The sequence below is a fragment of the Herpailurus yagouaroundi genome, unplaced genomic scaffold (genome assembly GCF_014898765.1).
Source record: "Herpailurus yagouaroundi ecotype Mexico unplaced genomic scaffold, PumYag 403, whole genome shotgun sequence".
NCBI classification, from domain to species: domain Eukaryota; kingdom Metazoa; phylum Chordata; class Mammalia; order Carnivora; family Felidae; genus Herpailurus; species Herpailurus yagouaroundi.
The window spans coordinates 2,109,801-2,122,391 of NW_024412620.1; the positions used below are offsets into that span (position 1 = coordinate 2,109,801).

A 12,591-nucleotide genomic window follows, 5' to 3' on the forward strand; every position below is an offset into this window, starting at 1 on the left:
ACCCAGTTCCGGTGAGGGGGGGTGCGGCGGGGGGTTCCTTACACCACCAAACAAGGCCACAACTCCAGCTAGGTGTCCTACAGTTCAACTCCACTCTGGCACCGCTTACCCAGAGACATCAGCAGATCCACAGGCTGGGGGCCCCGTCGCACAAGACCGCTCCCCGCTTCGGACACCAGTGGGGAGTCCAGCTTGTGATCTGTGCTTCTGACCAGCTGGCTGTAGGTCAGAGGCTTCCGCGACCCCTCATTGGGTCCGATTAATTGGCTAGAGCGGCTCATAGAACTCAGGAAGCCCGTTTACCCCCTAGATTACCAGTTTGTTACAAAAGATGTTGAAGGATACGAATCAACGACCAGGTGGAGAGATATGCAGGGCAAGGTCCCAAACGAAGAAGTTTTTATCCTGCCGTGGATGCGCTCTGGTTCACCAACATGGATGTTTTCCAAACCGTGTCCTTCGGCCTTTTAAGGTCAAACATAGGTCTGATTGATTAAATCATGGGCCAGTGGCAACTGAACTTCTCCAGCCCGGTTCCCCTCCCCAGAGGTGGGGGACGGGGTGCAGGTAGGATTGACAGTTCCAGCCTCTAATCTCTGGATTGGTTCCTCTGGGGACCAGCCCTCACCTTAGCGGATCTAGGGGCTTTCCAAAAGTCACTCATTAATATAACAGATGATATCCCTCTCTCCCTCTTCACAGGAAACCCCAAGGGTGTTAAGAGCCCAGTGCCAGAAACGGGCACAGAAATGAAGACCAAGTGTGTATTTCTTATTGCAAACCAAAATATTACAGGAAGATGTGCCGGTCCGGTGCAGAAGAACAACCCCAAAAAGAAAACCTTGGGAGTCACTCAACTCTCTTCTTGCAGGAGGCTGGTGGCTCAGGGCAGCAGCCCACAGGAGGACTGTGCCTTCCCAGCGGGTGAGGTCAGAGGCACAGGGCAGTGCCTGCCCCTCTAGGTGGAGGTGGGACGGCAGAAGATTCAGGCTGCAATTGTGCCTGATTTCAAGTCACCCTAAAATGCTAATGATCCTGTATGTGAAGTAACTTCAACTAAACCATATCCCCACCGCTCACAAGACCTACATGGACCCTGGCTATTACAGAGCCCCTGCCTGAGGCATGGGGGTTGGGAGAGTCACAGGGAGGGGGGAGGGAACCAACCCTCTCAAGCAGATGGGCACAGCAGGGAGCGATGGAAAGGAGGCCCCTGGGATTCCTTAGGGAGAGTGTAGCGGGGGTCAGGTCAGTTGGAGGTGTAGATGCCAAAAGTCATCTTGTGTTTTCTTCCTCTCCGTTTTCAGGCCTGAAGGTAAGGAGGTAGAGAACATTCCAGAGCTCATTTCAAGGAGACAACCCTGTTCGTGGATAAGAAAATTTTTGAACAGTGTCTCGGGGCAGATGCTCAGATCATGAGGGGCTCTGAGCGTGGGTGTGGCGGGGAGAGCTTCCTGGTTGACCTACGTACAGCACCCACACCAGGAGGGAACAAGAGGATCGAAAGGGTGACATGGGAGGTGAGAACGGACGTGTGCCTTGTGTTAGGTCCCTTGATATCTCCTACCCCAATCTTTGGTTAAAAAGTCAGAGAACAACAAAAATGCTTCAAGTAACTTGGTTTCCTATGAGAATCGATTAAAAGCCTGGGCTTTGAGGCTGGTCGGGCTTGGGTCTGATTAATTTGCTGGGAGTGGGGACAGTGAGGGTGAAACGAGGCCACAGTGCATGGAGTAGGAGGGCGGGCAGCGCCGGGAGGCCCCGGAGCCACACCCCCAGATGGAGAGCACACAGGATGGTACATGAGCAGGTTGTCTGCAGGAGGTTCTGGAAACTGGAGGAGGGCTTTTGACTGTTCTGGGCTGAGGAATTTAAGTGTAGGCTGATATCAGTCCAATCCTCAAGGGCACCCACTGGTGTCTGAATTACATATGTATATGATAATAATATTAATAGATTCCATTTTTTGAGCAATGTGGTAAGTGTGTTTCATATGTATTGTCTCATTTGATTCTATTTTCAATGAGCATCATTTCTCAAAATTATTGTAAAAGGTAAGGATTATTACTGCTTCTACAAGGTTCATTCTTATTATATATATATATATATATATTTTTTTTTTTTTACACTTCATGTTCAAACTAAGTAACTGTAGGATCGCGTTCCCTGAACCAGCATTCCCTGGTTCCCTGAACCACACAACAAAGGAAGTTAAAGGAATCAAAAATAAACCGAAAAGGAAACAGGTGCAGGGTGCTTGGCAGCCTGACTCATAAGCTTGCACTCTTGTCCACGATATGTTTCTCTCCCCTCCCTTCTCCCATCTACCCATCCACCTATTCTTCCATCCACGCATCCATCCATCCATCTGTCCATCACCCGTCTGTCCATCCATCTATCCATCCATCCACCCATCCATCCATCCATCTTTCTGACTATATATCAACTTACAGACATAATTCCTTTTTGAGTGGGAGGTTGGATTAGATAATCTAAAACGTTCCTTCCAGGTCTTAGGTTCTATGAGGTATATTTTATCTTAGACCATATTGTGATTATTTTTGGCATGGTGTTTATCTTCCTAATTAAGTTGCTTGGACTCATTTTAACATATGTTTCAGAGCTGGCATGGATCTAAGAGATAGTTCCGTCCAAGTTCCCCATTTTATGAGTGAGATGCAGTGACTCACTATAGCTCATCTGGCTTTGCCAGGATACCATTCTGCTTTGAATTATTTTGAACCCTGGATACGTGGCAAGTGCTGAATAAGGACAATGATCCAGATAGGCAATGAGCAAGAGGGAATGGAACTAGAACATCACCTGTTTTTACCTCCCTTGTCTGCCAAGGGTCACTGATGACAATGATGATGATGGTGGTGGTGATGAGGATGACGATGGCAATGACTCCTGCAATTCACTGGGCCCTTATATTAGAAGGGATTTGGGGAGTCATCCAATATACCTTCTTGTTTCCTGCCAACTTACGCCTGATTCATTTCTGAAAGATGCCTACCTTATTTAGAAAATGCTTGAGACATTTTCTAGTCTCTATTTGAGCCACCTCAAATAGATTTGAGCCATCATTCCCCTCTGTTATATAGGTTTATTCTTTTTCTCCATTTTAAAAATGAATAACTATAGAACAGCATATAGGTCACTGAACCACACAGCAAAAGGAAGTTGGAGGGAGCAAAAAGAAGTCAACTATATGACCATGGGCGACAAGACATTGGTGACAAATTGGAAACTGGGTTTGGAGATAGAGAAGCTGGCTTCCCTGAGACACAAACACCATATTCATGCCGATCCCTTTCTTTTCCAATTCCAGGAAACCTGGCGTGGGTGAAGTTGAATCACCTGGAGGGTGTGCCAAAGCCTAGTCGGTACTTTGGACTTTCACTTGCAGCAAGATCGCTCCCATTTCCTCTCGGAGCTGAGTCGGGCGAGCTCTTGGCTTCCATCCCTGCCTCCATTTGCTCCCTTTGAGAAGGAAGAAATAAGACGCCGAAGACCATACTATCATTTGTCGAGTAGCTACACTATGTTAAGCACTGAGTTTTACATATTTCATATCACTTGTTCATCTCAGCAATGTTGAAAGGATGGTATTATTATCCCCACTTTACAGATAAGAACAGCTCAGGGTTCCCTGATTGGTAAGCGATGGCTGTCCAATTGAGCCTGACCTATATACGCTCTATAGTCAGTCACATGAAGAAAAGAGCATGGGCGCATTGTGGCTCCATTCCTCCTCAGATTCTGAGACATGATTTCTCCTGCCTGTCCCCTGGTCACCACCTCCTCTAGTCTATGAGCTTCATGCTCTGACAGGATGATCCTCGTCTCCCTACACATATGATCATGGATCAAGGAATGGAGTGCTTTACCTCACACACACATATTGCAGACTCTTAAATCCCACCTCCAGCTTTAACTCATAACATCAAGTAGGGCCTGCTCGCCACTCATTCATCTGCTCTTTCTTCCGTGGAATTAACACCCACTTTTGCACACCTGTGCAACGTCAGGGTGCAGGGTGGCCTCTTCCAGACCATACTTCCCACTATGGAGGGAAGCACCTACGAGGCGAGTGGGCCCATCCCGGGTAGCACACAGCCCTTCCACATCGGGTCGGAGTACAGGGCGCCCAGGGACGCACGTGAGTGGTGATTCAGAGGAGCAGCTGTCGACACACTTAAGGCACCTGTCCCACTGTGCCAGGCGGAGGCAAAGCCAGCTCCTGTATTTGGCAGATAGCTCATTCCTAGTAGCAGTAAGATCGCGGCAGGGTACGACAGAGTTACGAGGCCAAGCGGAAGGAGAACTGTCACATGGGTTTTTAAAATCAAACGAGTGGCCTTTACAAACACCCATCCGACATCTTTCAAAAAGGGATAGAGGGATAACAACAGCAGTGACCCCACTCTTACCTCCAGCTCAAGCTCGATGAAGACCAATCCTATATGGACGTCAGAGGGTAGATAAAATTCCTCAGGTAGCTCTAGGGCCAACTTCAGGATGGCAGATGTCCCCAGATGGGTTCCTTTGCCCCTCTTCAAAATGAGGACAGATGGGTTTGGGTTTTTTATCCTAGTACTTGGATCCCAAAGACCGTCCTAAGAGCAAGACGTGCCCTTGGAAGGGCAAGGACACGGGGAAGCCAGGAGGGAGTTGCAGGGAAAATGGGCACGTCACTAGATAAGGGTTCAGGGAGGGAAGGCAAGCTGTGTGTAACCATGTTTTGTTCGAGAGACGTCGCCTCTACCAGGGGTGAGGATGTAAGAGGAGGTACTCCTGACCCACCTGTGTTGATCATCCTTGTGTTGACACGAAGGCCTCAGTTTCCTACCAAGTCTTACTTTATAGGTAGCACCAAGTATCTCTATTCATTAGGAAAATTGAAAAAAATTAAGTGGTCATTCCCAGGTTGTCTTGAAATACACGTATGAGGCAGCTCAACCAAACATAGCATGTCAAACCAGTCCTCCAGGAAGGGCCCTCTCTCTTCAGAAGAGTCTGTAATAATGTATGGCTTGGCCAGTTGTGGGAGTCCCTATCAGCTCCAACAGACCAGGTCTTTACCAGGGCCAGGAAGGCACCAAGGTTTTGGGTGTGTGCATGAGAGTATATACAGAAACTGTCACACCCACGTCCCACATACCATGACAGGGTGGAGCCATTTGTTGTCCTCACCTTAATCTTTTCATCATTTTTAGAAATACCATGCTTTGACAGTGCTGGGTCCCTAAGGACACAGTCCAGAAATTCTCAGCAGACCTCAAGGGCACCTTTCCAACAACAGTTCCCTTTATCTGCTCCTCCCATCTGGGGATCCTAGACTCCAACCACAGCCACGAATAATATTTATTTCCTTAGGGGAAGCAGGGGTCATGTCTAGCTGTGTCTAATTTCCAAGCCTGTATCCACAAGCCTACGACGCCTACTCATAGTACCTCCTTTTGGCATTTTCTCAAGCTGTACAAAGCGGTCAGGGAATTTGGATTAATAAATGAGTTACTATATTGCTACTTTCCGAAGACACGGTAGAAAAAACAACACTCAAGATGGTCTTGAACAACATTTAATCTCTCTAGGCTTTGGGGTTGAGCCTTTGATGGTGACTCCTGATCCACAGGGTGCTGTGTAGACGTACAGAAGCACTGCTTCAGGGAGGCAGCGTGCAGCATGGAATGAGGAGCCAGGGTCCCGGCTCTGTCACTGAATGGCAGAGTGACCGCAGATGACTCCCTTCCCTTCCCCAACAGCGTGGGTCACAAGAGTCTTGTCTCTAAGATTCCTCCCAGCTCTGATATTCTGTGAGTAACGAGCAGAGAATGTATGGTGTTGCCTTCCCATAGAAACTGAAAAAAATCTATGCGCAGTAGCATAGGTAAGGCCTCAAACAGTTCTTTGGTATTTATAAAGTCTCTGGGCTCAGACCCCCATCTCACTGTTGGCCCGGCCCTGGGGTCAGTCACATGCAGGCTGAGAGTGGGAGCGGAAGAATAGGAATGTCCCCGGCAGGGGCCACCGCACGGTTTATTATTATAAATGCATCAAGCCCGTGGACAGGGGTCCTTCCCAGTGGCCGTGTGCTGTGCGGTCACCCATCTTGCCTTCGCAGGCCAACCAGAGCACTTCTGTTCTCAGTCAATGGACAGATTTAGCTACAGGGACGCGCCCTAACCTTGGGACCGGGGTGTCCAGAAGTCCAGAACCAAGGGACGAGCCAGTCCCCTTCCATGCAGGGATTCTGGGAGACCCACATTTCACATGACACTGCATTTGCCTAATGTCCCCAGCACATCCATTGTCTCAGCTGACCTTTTATTCCTCAGACTCAGCGCCCCCCCCTTCTCCCCTTAGTTCTGGCTGGGCTGAACCCTACCCAGTGGAAGAAAATCTCCAACACAAGCAGAACTCTGAGCAATGACTCCTTGTGTCATATAAATAGCTTCAATGATATATACAGCCTATAGTACATGGACACACACACACACACACACACACACCCCGTCTTGTGGAAATCATCTTCAGGATGATTTGGGCAGGTACTCAGTGACACAACCGCTCTGAATATAAACACGCGCGTCCACTGGAATCCAGTCTCTTCCACCCCTTCGCCTCAGAGAGAGGTGCGCGCTGGAGAGAAGCCCACTTTGTCCGAGCCCCGGGCTGTTGGGTGGAAGAGGACCTGAGCCTCCTGTATGGCAGAGGGTGAGACAGGGATGGCGGGGCCATGCTGGTGGCCAGTGACTACTCCTTCAACAGTCCCAGCTTCCTCAGAGCCTCCCTTCGGTGCTCATCCGGGACTCCTTTTGGGGAGATCTTGACACTGACACAGGGGGGTCGAGGCAGCTTGTCGCGGCTCTGTCCTTGGAAGGACAGGCGCTTGGTGCTCTGCTCCTGCTCCAGGTCAGCCAATTTGCCCACCTGGATCCCGGCGAAGTCCTTCCCTGTGCCCAGGGAGGCAGGCCGGGGCCTTGAGTTACGCAAGACGCTGGGAGACATCTTGTCCAAGAAGGAGCCCTTACCCAGAGAGGTGCTGGTTTGGGGACTGGGGTCTTTCTCGGCCGAGAGGTAGCTGCTCAGCCCCACACCCGAACGCTCCAGAGTGTTGGACTTGAAGCTCATCTGTCTCAGGCCAGGGACGTTGCTCTCCTGGAGAGTCAGCCCCGAGTCCGCCTTTGCCTGAGCCAGAGGACCACCTGCCCCGGGGGCTTTGGGGATAGGAATCGGCATGGATTTGGCAGCTGGAACCTTGCCTGCAGTGGGCTCCCGGGCAGGAATCAACCCCTTGTCTGGAGAAGAACCCTGAGCTGGAGTCGGAGCCGGAGGCTTCGCTGGAGAAGGTCCCCGAGTGGGAGCGGGAGCCGGAGCCTTCCCTCCGGCAGGCGCAGCGGCTGTGCCCTGAGCAGGCCGCGTCGGCTGAGCCGGGGCCGGGGCCGGGGCTGGGGCCGGAGCCAGAGCCTGGAAGGAGGCCTGGGCATGGGTCTCCTTGAATCGGGTGGAGCTGGTGCGTTTACTTAAGTGGGGGCCAGGTTCATCCTGGTCCTGGGGGAGCCCCAGCTTCTCCAGGGCCTCCCGGCGCGCTTTCTTCTGCTCCTGCAGCGAGGAGGAGGCCAGGCCGGAGTCTCCCGCGGTGGCCTCTGAGTGGCGAGACAACCAGTGGTGGGGCTCACTGTGCAAACTGCTTCGGCTGCTCTTGAGAACGATATTGGGTGGCAGCTTCCGGGGCTTGGGAGCTGTGAAGGGCGCTGGCCGGGCACTGGGGTCCCCCCCTGACGGGGTGGGAGCATCTCTGGCTCTCGCACTCTGCGATGACGCGGCGGGAGGAGGCTGAGGCTGCCCCGGTCCCCCTGTTGAGCCCTTCTCACTGGCTTTTTGGGACATGGCCGCTGAAGGAGTCTCCTTCCTCTCCTGGGGGCTGAGTGACGAATGGAGCCGGGGCGTATGGCTCTGCAGCCCTGGCCTGGGGACGCCCAGGCCGCCTTCCCCACGCTGCTCTGGCTGGCTGTCCTGAAAGGCCTCTGGTGGGGGGATGGGTACTGTGTCCAACCCAAGGGCAGGCGTCGGGGGGCCGGCCGGAGCCTGGCTGAGCTCACCGTTTTGGCCGGCCTGCTCTCTCTTGGGCTCTGGGACAAGCCCCTCAGGTTCCCCCGGGATGTGGCTATTCGTCTGAGTGGTGCTTTCCCCGGGGTTCCGCTTCCTGCCGATGTGGATATTTCTGGGGAGGCTATGGGAGCCAGACCTGAGGCCCAGGCCTTCGGGTTCAGGAAGATGGGGTGAGCTGGACTGAGTCCCTGTCCTTGGCTCCGGTCCTTGTGGGACGATCTTCTCCCCTGGATATCCTGTGAGGGCCCAGGAGAACGGGCAAAGAAGAGTAGACAGAGGTGAGAACCCTGCTGCCCCGGGGCAAAGCTAATACCTCCCGAACTCTGGTCTCCACTTAGCAGTGGGTTTTGTTTTGGGTTGATTCTTTGCTCTTAAAGGAGCCGCCCTGTTGCATGGCTATCATTCACACTGACAGATTGATCTGAGCAGGTTCCCTTCAACCTAGGATTACTTTTTCACGATGGTTGGGGAAAGGGCAGCCTCACATAACTCCAGGTCCTTGACTCGGGCTCCTTCTAAGCTTCTACAGAAGCACCAGGGTGGGGGAGAGATTCCCTCTAGCTATCTCGGGGCTCCCAAGCAACTGAGTCCAGCAGCAGAGAATAGCATGAACAGTGGATTTGCTCTTGATTCGACCAGACTTCTGCCTTCCTCCACCTTCACTTTCTATAAACACGTGAATGGCTCTGGAATGGCCACAGCCGTCCCCACAAGAATGAGCGACATGGGATCTTTCCTTCCAGCAGGTGCATTAGGCCCACGGACCAGGGAATCAGTCTCAGGGAGCAGTAAAGCCTTTGTCCCCAGTTACGCCTCTATCTCCATGGAGGTTCTAACACACTGTCAGTAAATATTTGCTAAACGAATAAATCAATGATTGCAATCCCGATAGCAGTGGGGCTGTCTTCGGGAGTAAAGTGCCCCCCTCACTCTGGGACATATGGCCCCACCCTCATGGCCACACTCATGTGCCATCCTGTCCCCCTTCTACTGAGCCTCAACACCACTGGCTTTCCACCCCCTCTCACAAGAGCCTCGAGGTGTCACCCGCTGAAGTTCAGGGGGCCCTTCCCCCTTATCTCTTGCAGCCTCATCCTCCTGGAGCATCCAGATTAGCTCTCCAGACTCACTTCGTGTCCCCAGAGCAACCATCCACCCTTCCCTGAACCCCTCCCATGAACTTCTGCGGTCATGTCTCTTCAGCATTTCTGCGAGAGAATGAGAGCTAGTCAAACCCTTTTCCCTCCCAGGCCTCTGAGACTTCAGAGAAAGACAGAGGACGCCGGCTTGTCCGCAGTCTCTCTTCTGCGGGACATGGCTTATTTCTAGCCAGGGGCGTGGAGAGGAGTGCTATCGTTCCTTCTGCCAATGACCTTCAGAGGAGAGGGCAAACAGGGTGCAAAGCAGCCACAAGAATGTCCTGGCTTTCTGGGTTTGTTAGCGGTGCCACCCCAGATGGTCTCTCTTACCCTGAGGAGCAGGCTGGGTGACGGGCAGGGCTCGGGGGCCGCGGGGAGCTGTGTCCTGTTCAGACTCGTCAGTGGACAGTCCGCTGTCAGCCTCAGTGTCCAGTGAGCCGATGGTCTCCTCCAGGAAGAGCAGACACTCCTTCTCTTCTGCGGACAGGAAGTCGTAGCTGCCGTCACTCTGGAATGAGGCGTGGAGGACAGAGAGAGAGGGAGAGAGGGAGCTGTGAGAGGGAGCTCCGCAGAAACTGGTGGGGCTGAGAAGCACCCCGTGTCCGGAAGGAATGCTGAAGGGCTGGAAACCTTTCCAGGAGGCGACTCCGCAAGTTTGCGGGAGTTGTCTGTCTCCTGAGAAACCGCGGGCACCGGACGGGGAGGAGACTGGCGGCTGTGGGCCCACCAGCACCCAGTGCTGGGCAGGCAGATGGCAGCTGCCTTTTCCACCCAGTCCTGGGTGGGATGCTTAGGGGAACAGATCAGAAGCAGTCCCGGGTTCTGATTCCAGTTCCTGTGTGTGACTGGCATAAGCATATCCCTCTACGTGTCTCCGATTTAGCTCCGAATTACATGGGTAACATAATGACTTGACCTTAAACTTCAATGGTATTAACTTGTCAGAGTACTTTTGCACACTTGATCTGGTATGTCAAGGACAGTATAAGGACAAACAAGAAACGCAGCCAGCCACTGGCTATCAGGCCAATGGCAACAGTGGTATGAGTAGCCACAGATAAATTTACCAAATAATTTACACTTGACTTTGAAATGCATTCCATACAGGATTTTTTTTTCCTTTGTGTATTTACTTTCTTGATGGCATTTGGCTCTGGCTAACATTCAAATAAGTGTGCATTTCTTAAGCAAATATTAACTAGAGGCGGGTAGGGTGGAGAAACCGGACGGGTATGGGAGGAGGGGAAAGGAACTTAGTGTGAAATATCAAGTAGATATTAAAGTAAATAACCGTCATGATGAAAAAGCACACAGGGGTATTTGGGGAAAAGTGTTACGGCCCTTTTAAATGGTTGCTGCCCACGGTCAGCAAGGCCAGGAAGATCCATAGGATAGTTGCTCTCTAAAGTTGAAGGTTGAAGGGAAAACCAAAAGGGCAAATGGAAATGTAAGAAATTTGGCCCGAGTTCCTTCCTGGCATCTATCTCATCCCTCTTCCTAATATTTAAGATACTTCAGAGTTATATATTCTCCAGACCCACTCAGATGGCCAGGAAAGATTTGAGACAGCCCTAAAAATACCCTAGGAGATGGTTGTTGGAATAACCCCACCAGTTCCCCTGACTCCTTAAAGGGCCATCTGGCAGGCCGACCTGTCAAAGGAAGCTACAAATGTAGCCCGTGGAAGCCCTGAAGCTGATTCCAGGGGTTCCCTGAACAAAATCTTCTTTACGGCCCTCTTCTTCCCAAAATAGCTTTGCCAAAGATAAACCAACTCTGAATTTCTCCTTTGTGGAGGATTCACCTTGCAGATCTTTAATCCCTGCCACACTCTGTGTCCAGTGTTATGTAACTGCTCGTATTGGCCTCAGCCTAACAGAAACAGAAAGATGTCTCTGTGGTCCCACCATCTCAGGTCAACAAGAAATTATACACGGACTGCCCACGCTTTGGATTGTGTGTGTACGTGTGTGTGTGTGTGTGTGTGTGTGTGTGTGTGTGTGTGCGCACTGCTTTCTCTACTCCATTTTCACATATCAAAACTCACTGGCTGTATTAAAAGTCCTTGACATTTGGTAGAGATCCTCAGCATCCTTAAATTTTCAAGTACCTCTGTAGGATATAGAGCAATAAAGTATACATTCTCAAGGGTTATTAGCTATGCAACGAACACCAACAGCAAAGGAATGTTTCCATTTGGACGTAGGGCAGATTTACTCTTTCGCACCAGCCTTACAACAACCTTGACTTGAATTCATCCCCAGAAAAATTACAATTTGTTACCTGCCACTCACAAACAGTTAAACACGATGACTTTGGGCGATTCTGAATCGATGCTCCTGGATAAGGCTATTTCTTTTCTACTTAGAGGCGTGTGCTGAGTGTTTTGTGTTTCACATGCATCTCGTTAACCGCCACCCCCCTCCCCGAGGATTCGGTGTTTACCTTATATCCCACCTTAAAACGGAGGAGACTGAAGGTTACAGAAATTCAATAATTTGCCCAAGGCCATAGAGCTTATAGATCGAGAACTCAGACCGGCTTGGCTCCAGAACCCAGGCTCCTAATTACTCTGTCCTCTGTGATCTTGGTAAAAGATTGAAGGCACCCTGCTGGCTGCAGGGAGGCTTCAGGAATGTGAGTGCTATGGTGATCTACCCTCTGCTTTCCACCAGGACCTCAGATCACTGGCCCTTGCTCTCACCTCAACTTAGCCCCCCCACCCCCCACCCCGTGAATGAAAGCTGGGAGCAAGTCTCATCTCATTGCGCTTTGGGACTGTCCCACCCTTTCTCTCGAGAACCTGGGTGACTCAAAGGCAGAAATACCAACCGGTGTGATTCACTCTCTGACAAGGAAGATGAAAGCGAAGGAGCAGCCAGGCGGGCGGTGGGCAGGGCGGGGCGGGGCGGGCGTGCAGACAGAAGCAGGGGGGGCGGGCTGCAGGGCGGAGAGTACGTACAGATCCAGAGCGGGTGGACACGGTGCTCATGATGCTGTCGCAGCTGCCGATGCGGGTCACGGGTTCCGAGCCAGGCCCCGCTGGCCACAGCTCGCTCCTGGGCATCGCCTGAAGCAAGGTGCAGGGGCGGTGAGAGGGGCTCCCAGAGGGGAAGTGAAGGGAAGTGAAGAATGTCCCAAGCCGGCCTGAAAAGACAAGAATCAAAGCCACGTGTGAGCCGAGCGGAGGCTCTCCGGGCCAGGCCCTGCCCAAGCCCCCGGGGCGCGGCGGCAGGGACACCAAGCAAGCAGAGAGCTGGAAGGGGCCGTGCACGGCGGTTCCCCACACCTCCCCGCCTGCGTGGAAGGACGCAGAAGCGGGCTCACACACATG

At 52.0% G+C, this 12,591-nt stretch overlaps 1 protein-coding gene across 8 annotated transcripts in view; it reads right to left on the reverse strand.

Annotated features, from left to right (window-relative positions):
- Positions 1 to 5,567: 5,567 nt before the first annotated feature.
- Positions 5,568 to 12,591, reverse strand: part of YOD1 (YOD1 deubiquitinase) — a 30,992-nt gene continuing 23,968 nt past the window's right edge. For all 8 annotated transcript variants that reach the window (XM_040463493.1, XM_040463499.1, XM_040463500.1 and 5 more), the window contains 3 exons: positions 12,220 to 12,404; positions 9,588 to 9,765; positions 5,568 to 8,354 (listed from right to left, as the gene is read on the reverse strand). In XM_040463493.1, the coding sequence (XP_040319427.1) occupies positions 6,760 to 8,354; positions 9,588 to 9,765; positions 12,220 to 12,404 (1,958 nt within the window). In that variant the 3' untranslated portion in view covers positions 5,568 to 6,759. The remainder of the gene's footprint in view (positions 8,355 to 9,587; positions 9,766 to 12,219; positions 12,405 to 12,591) is intronic.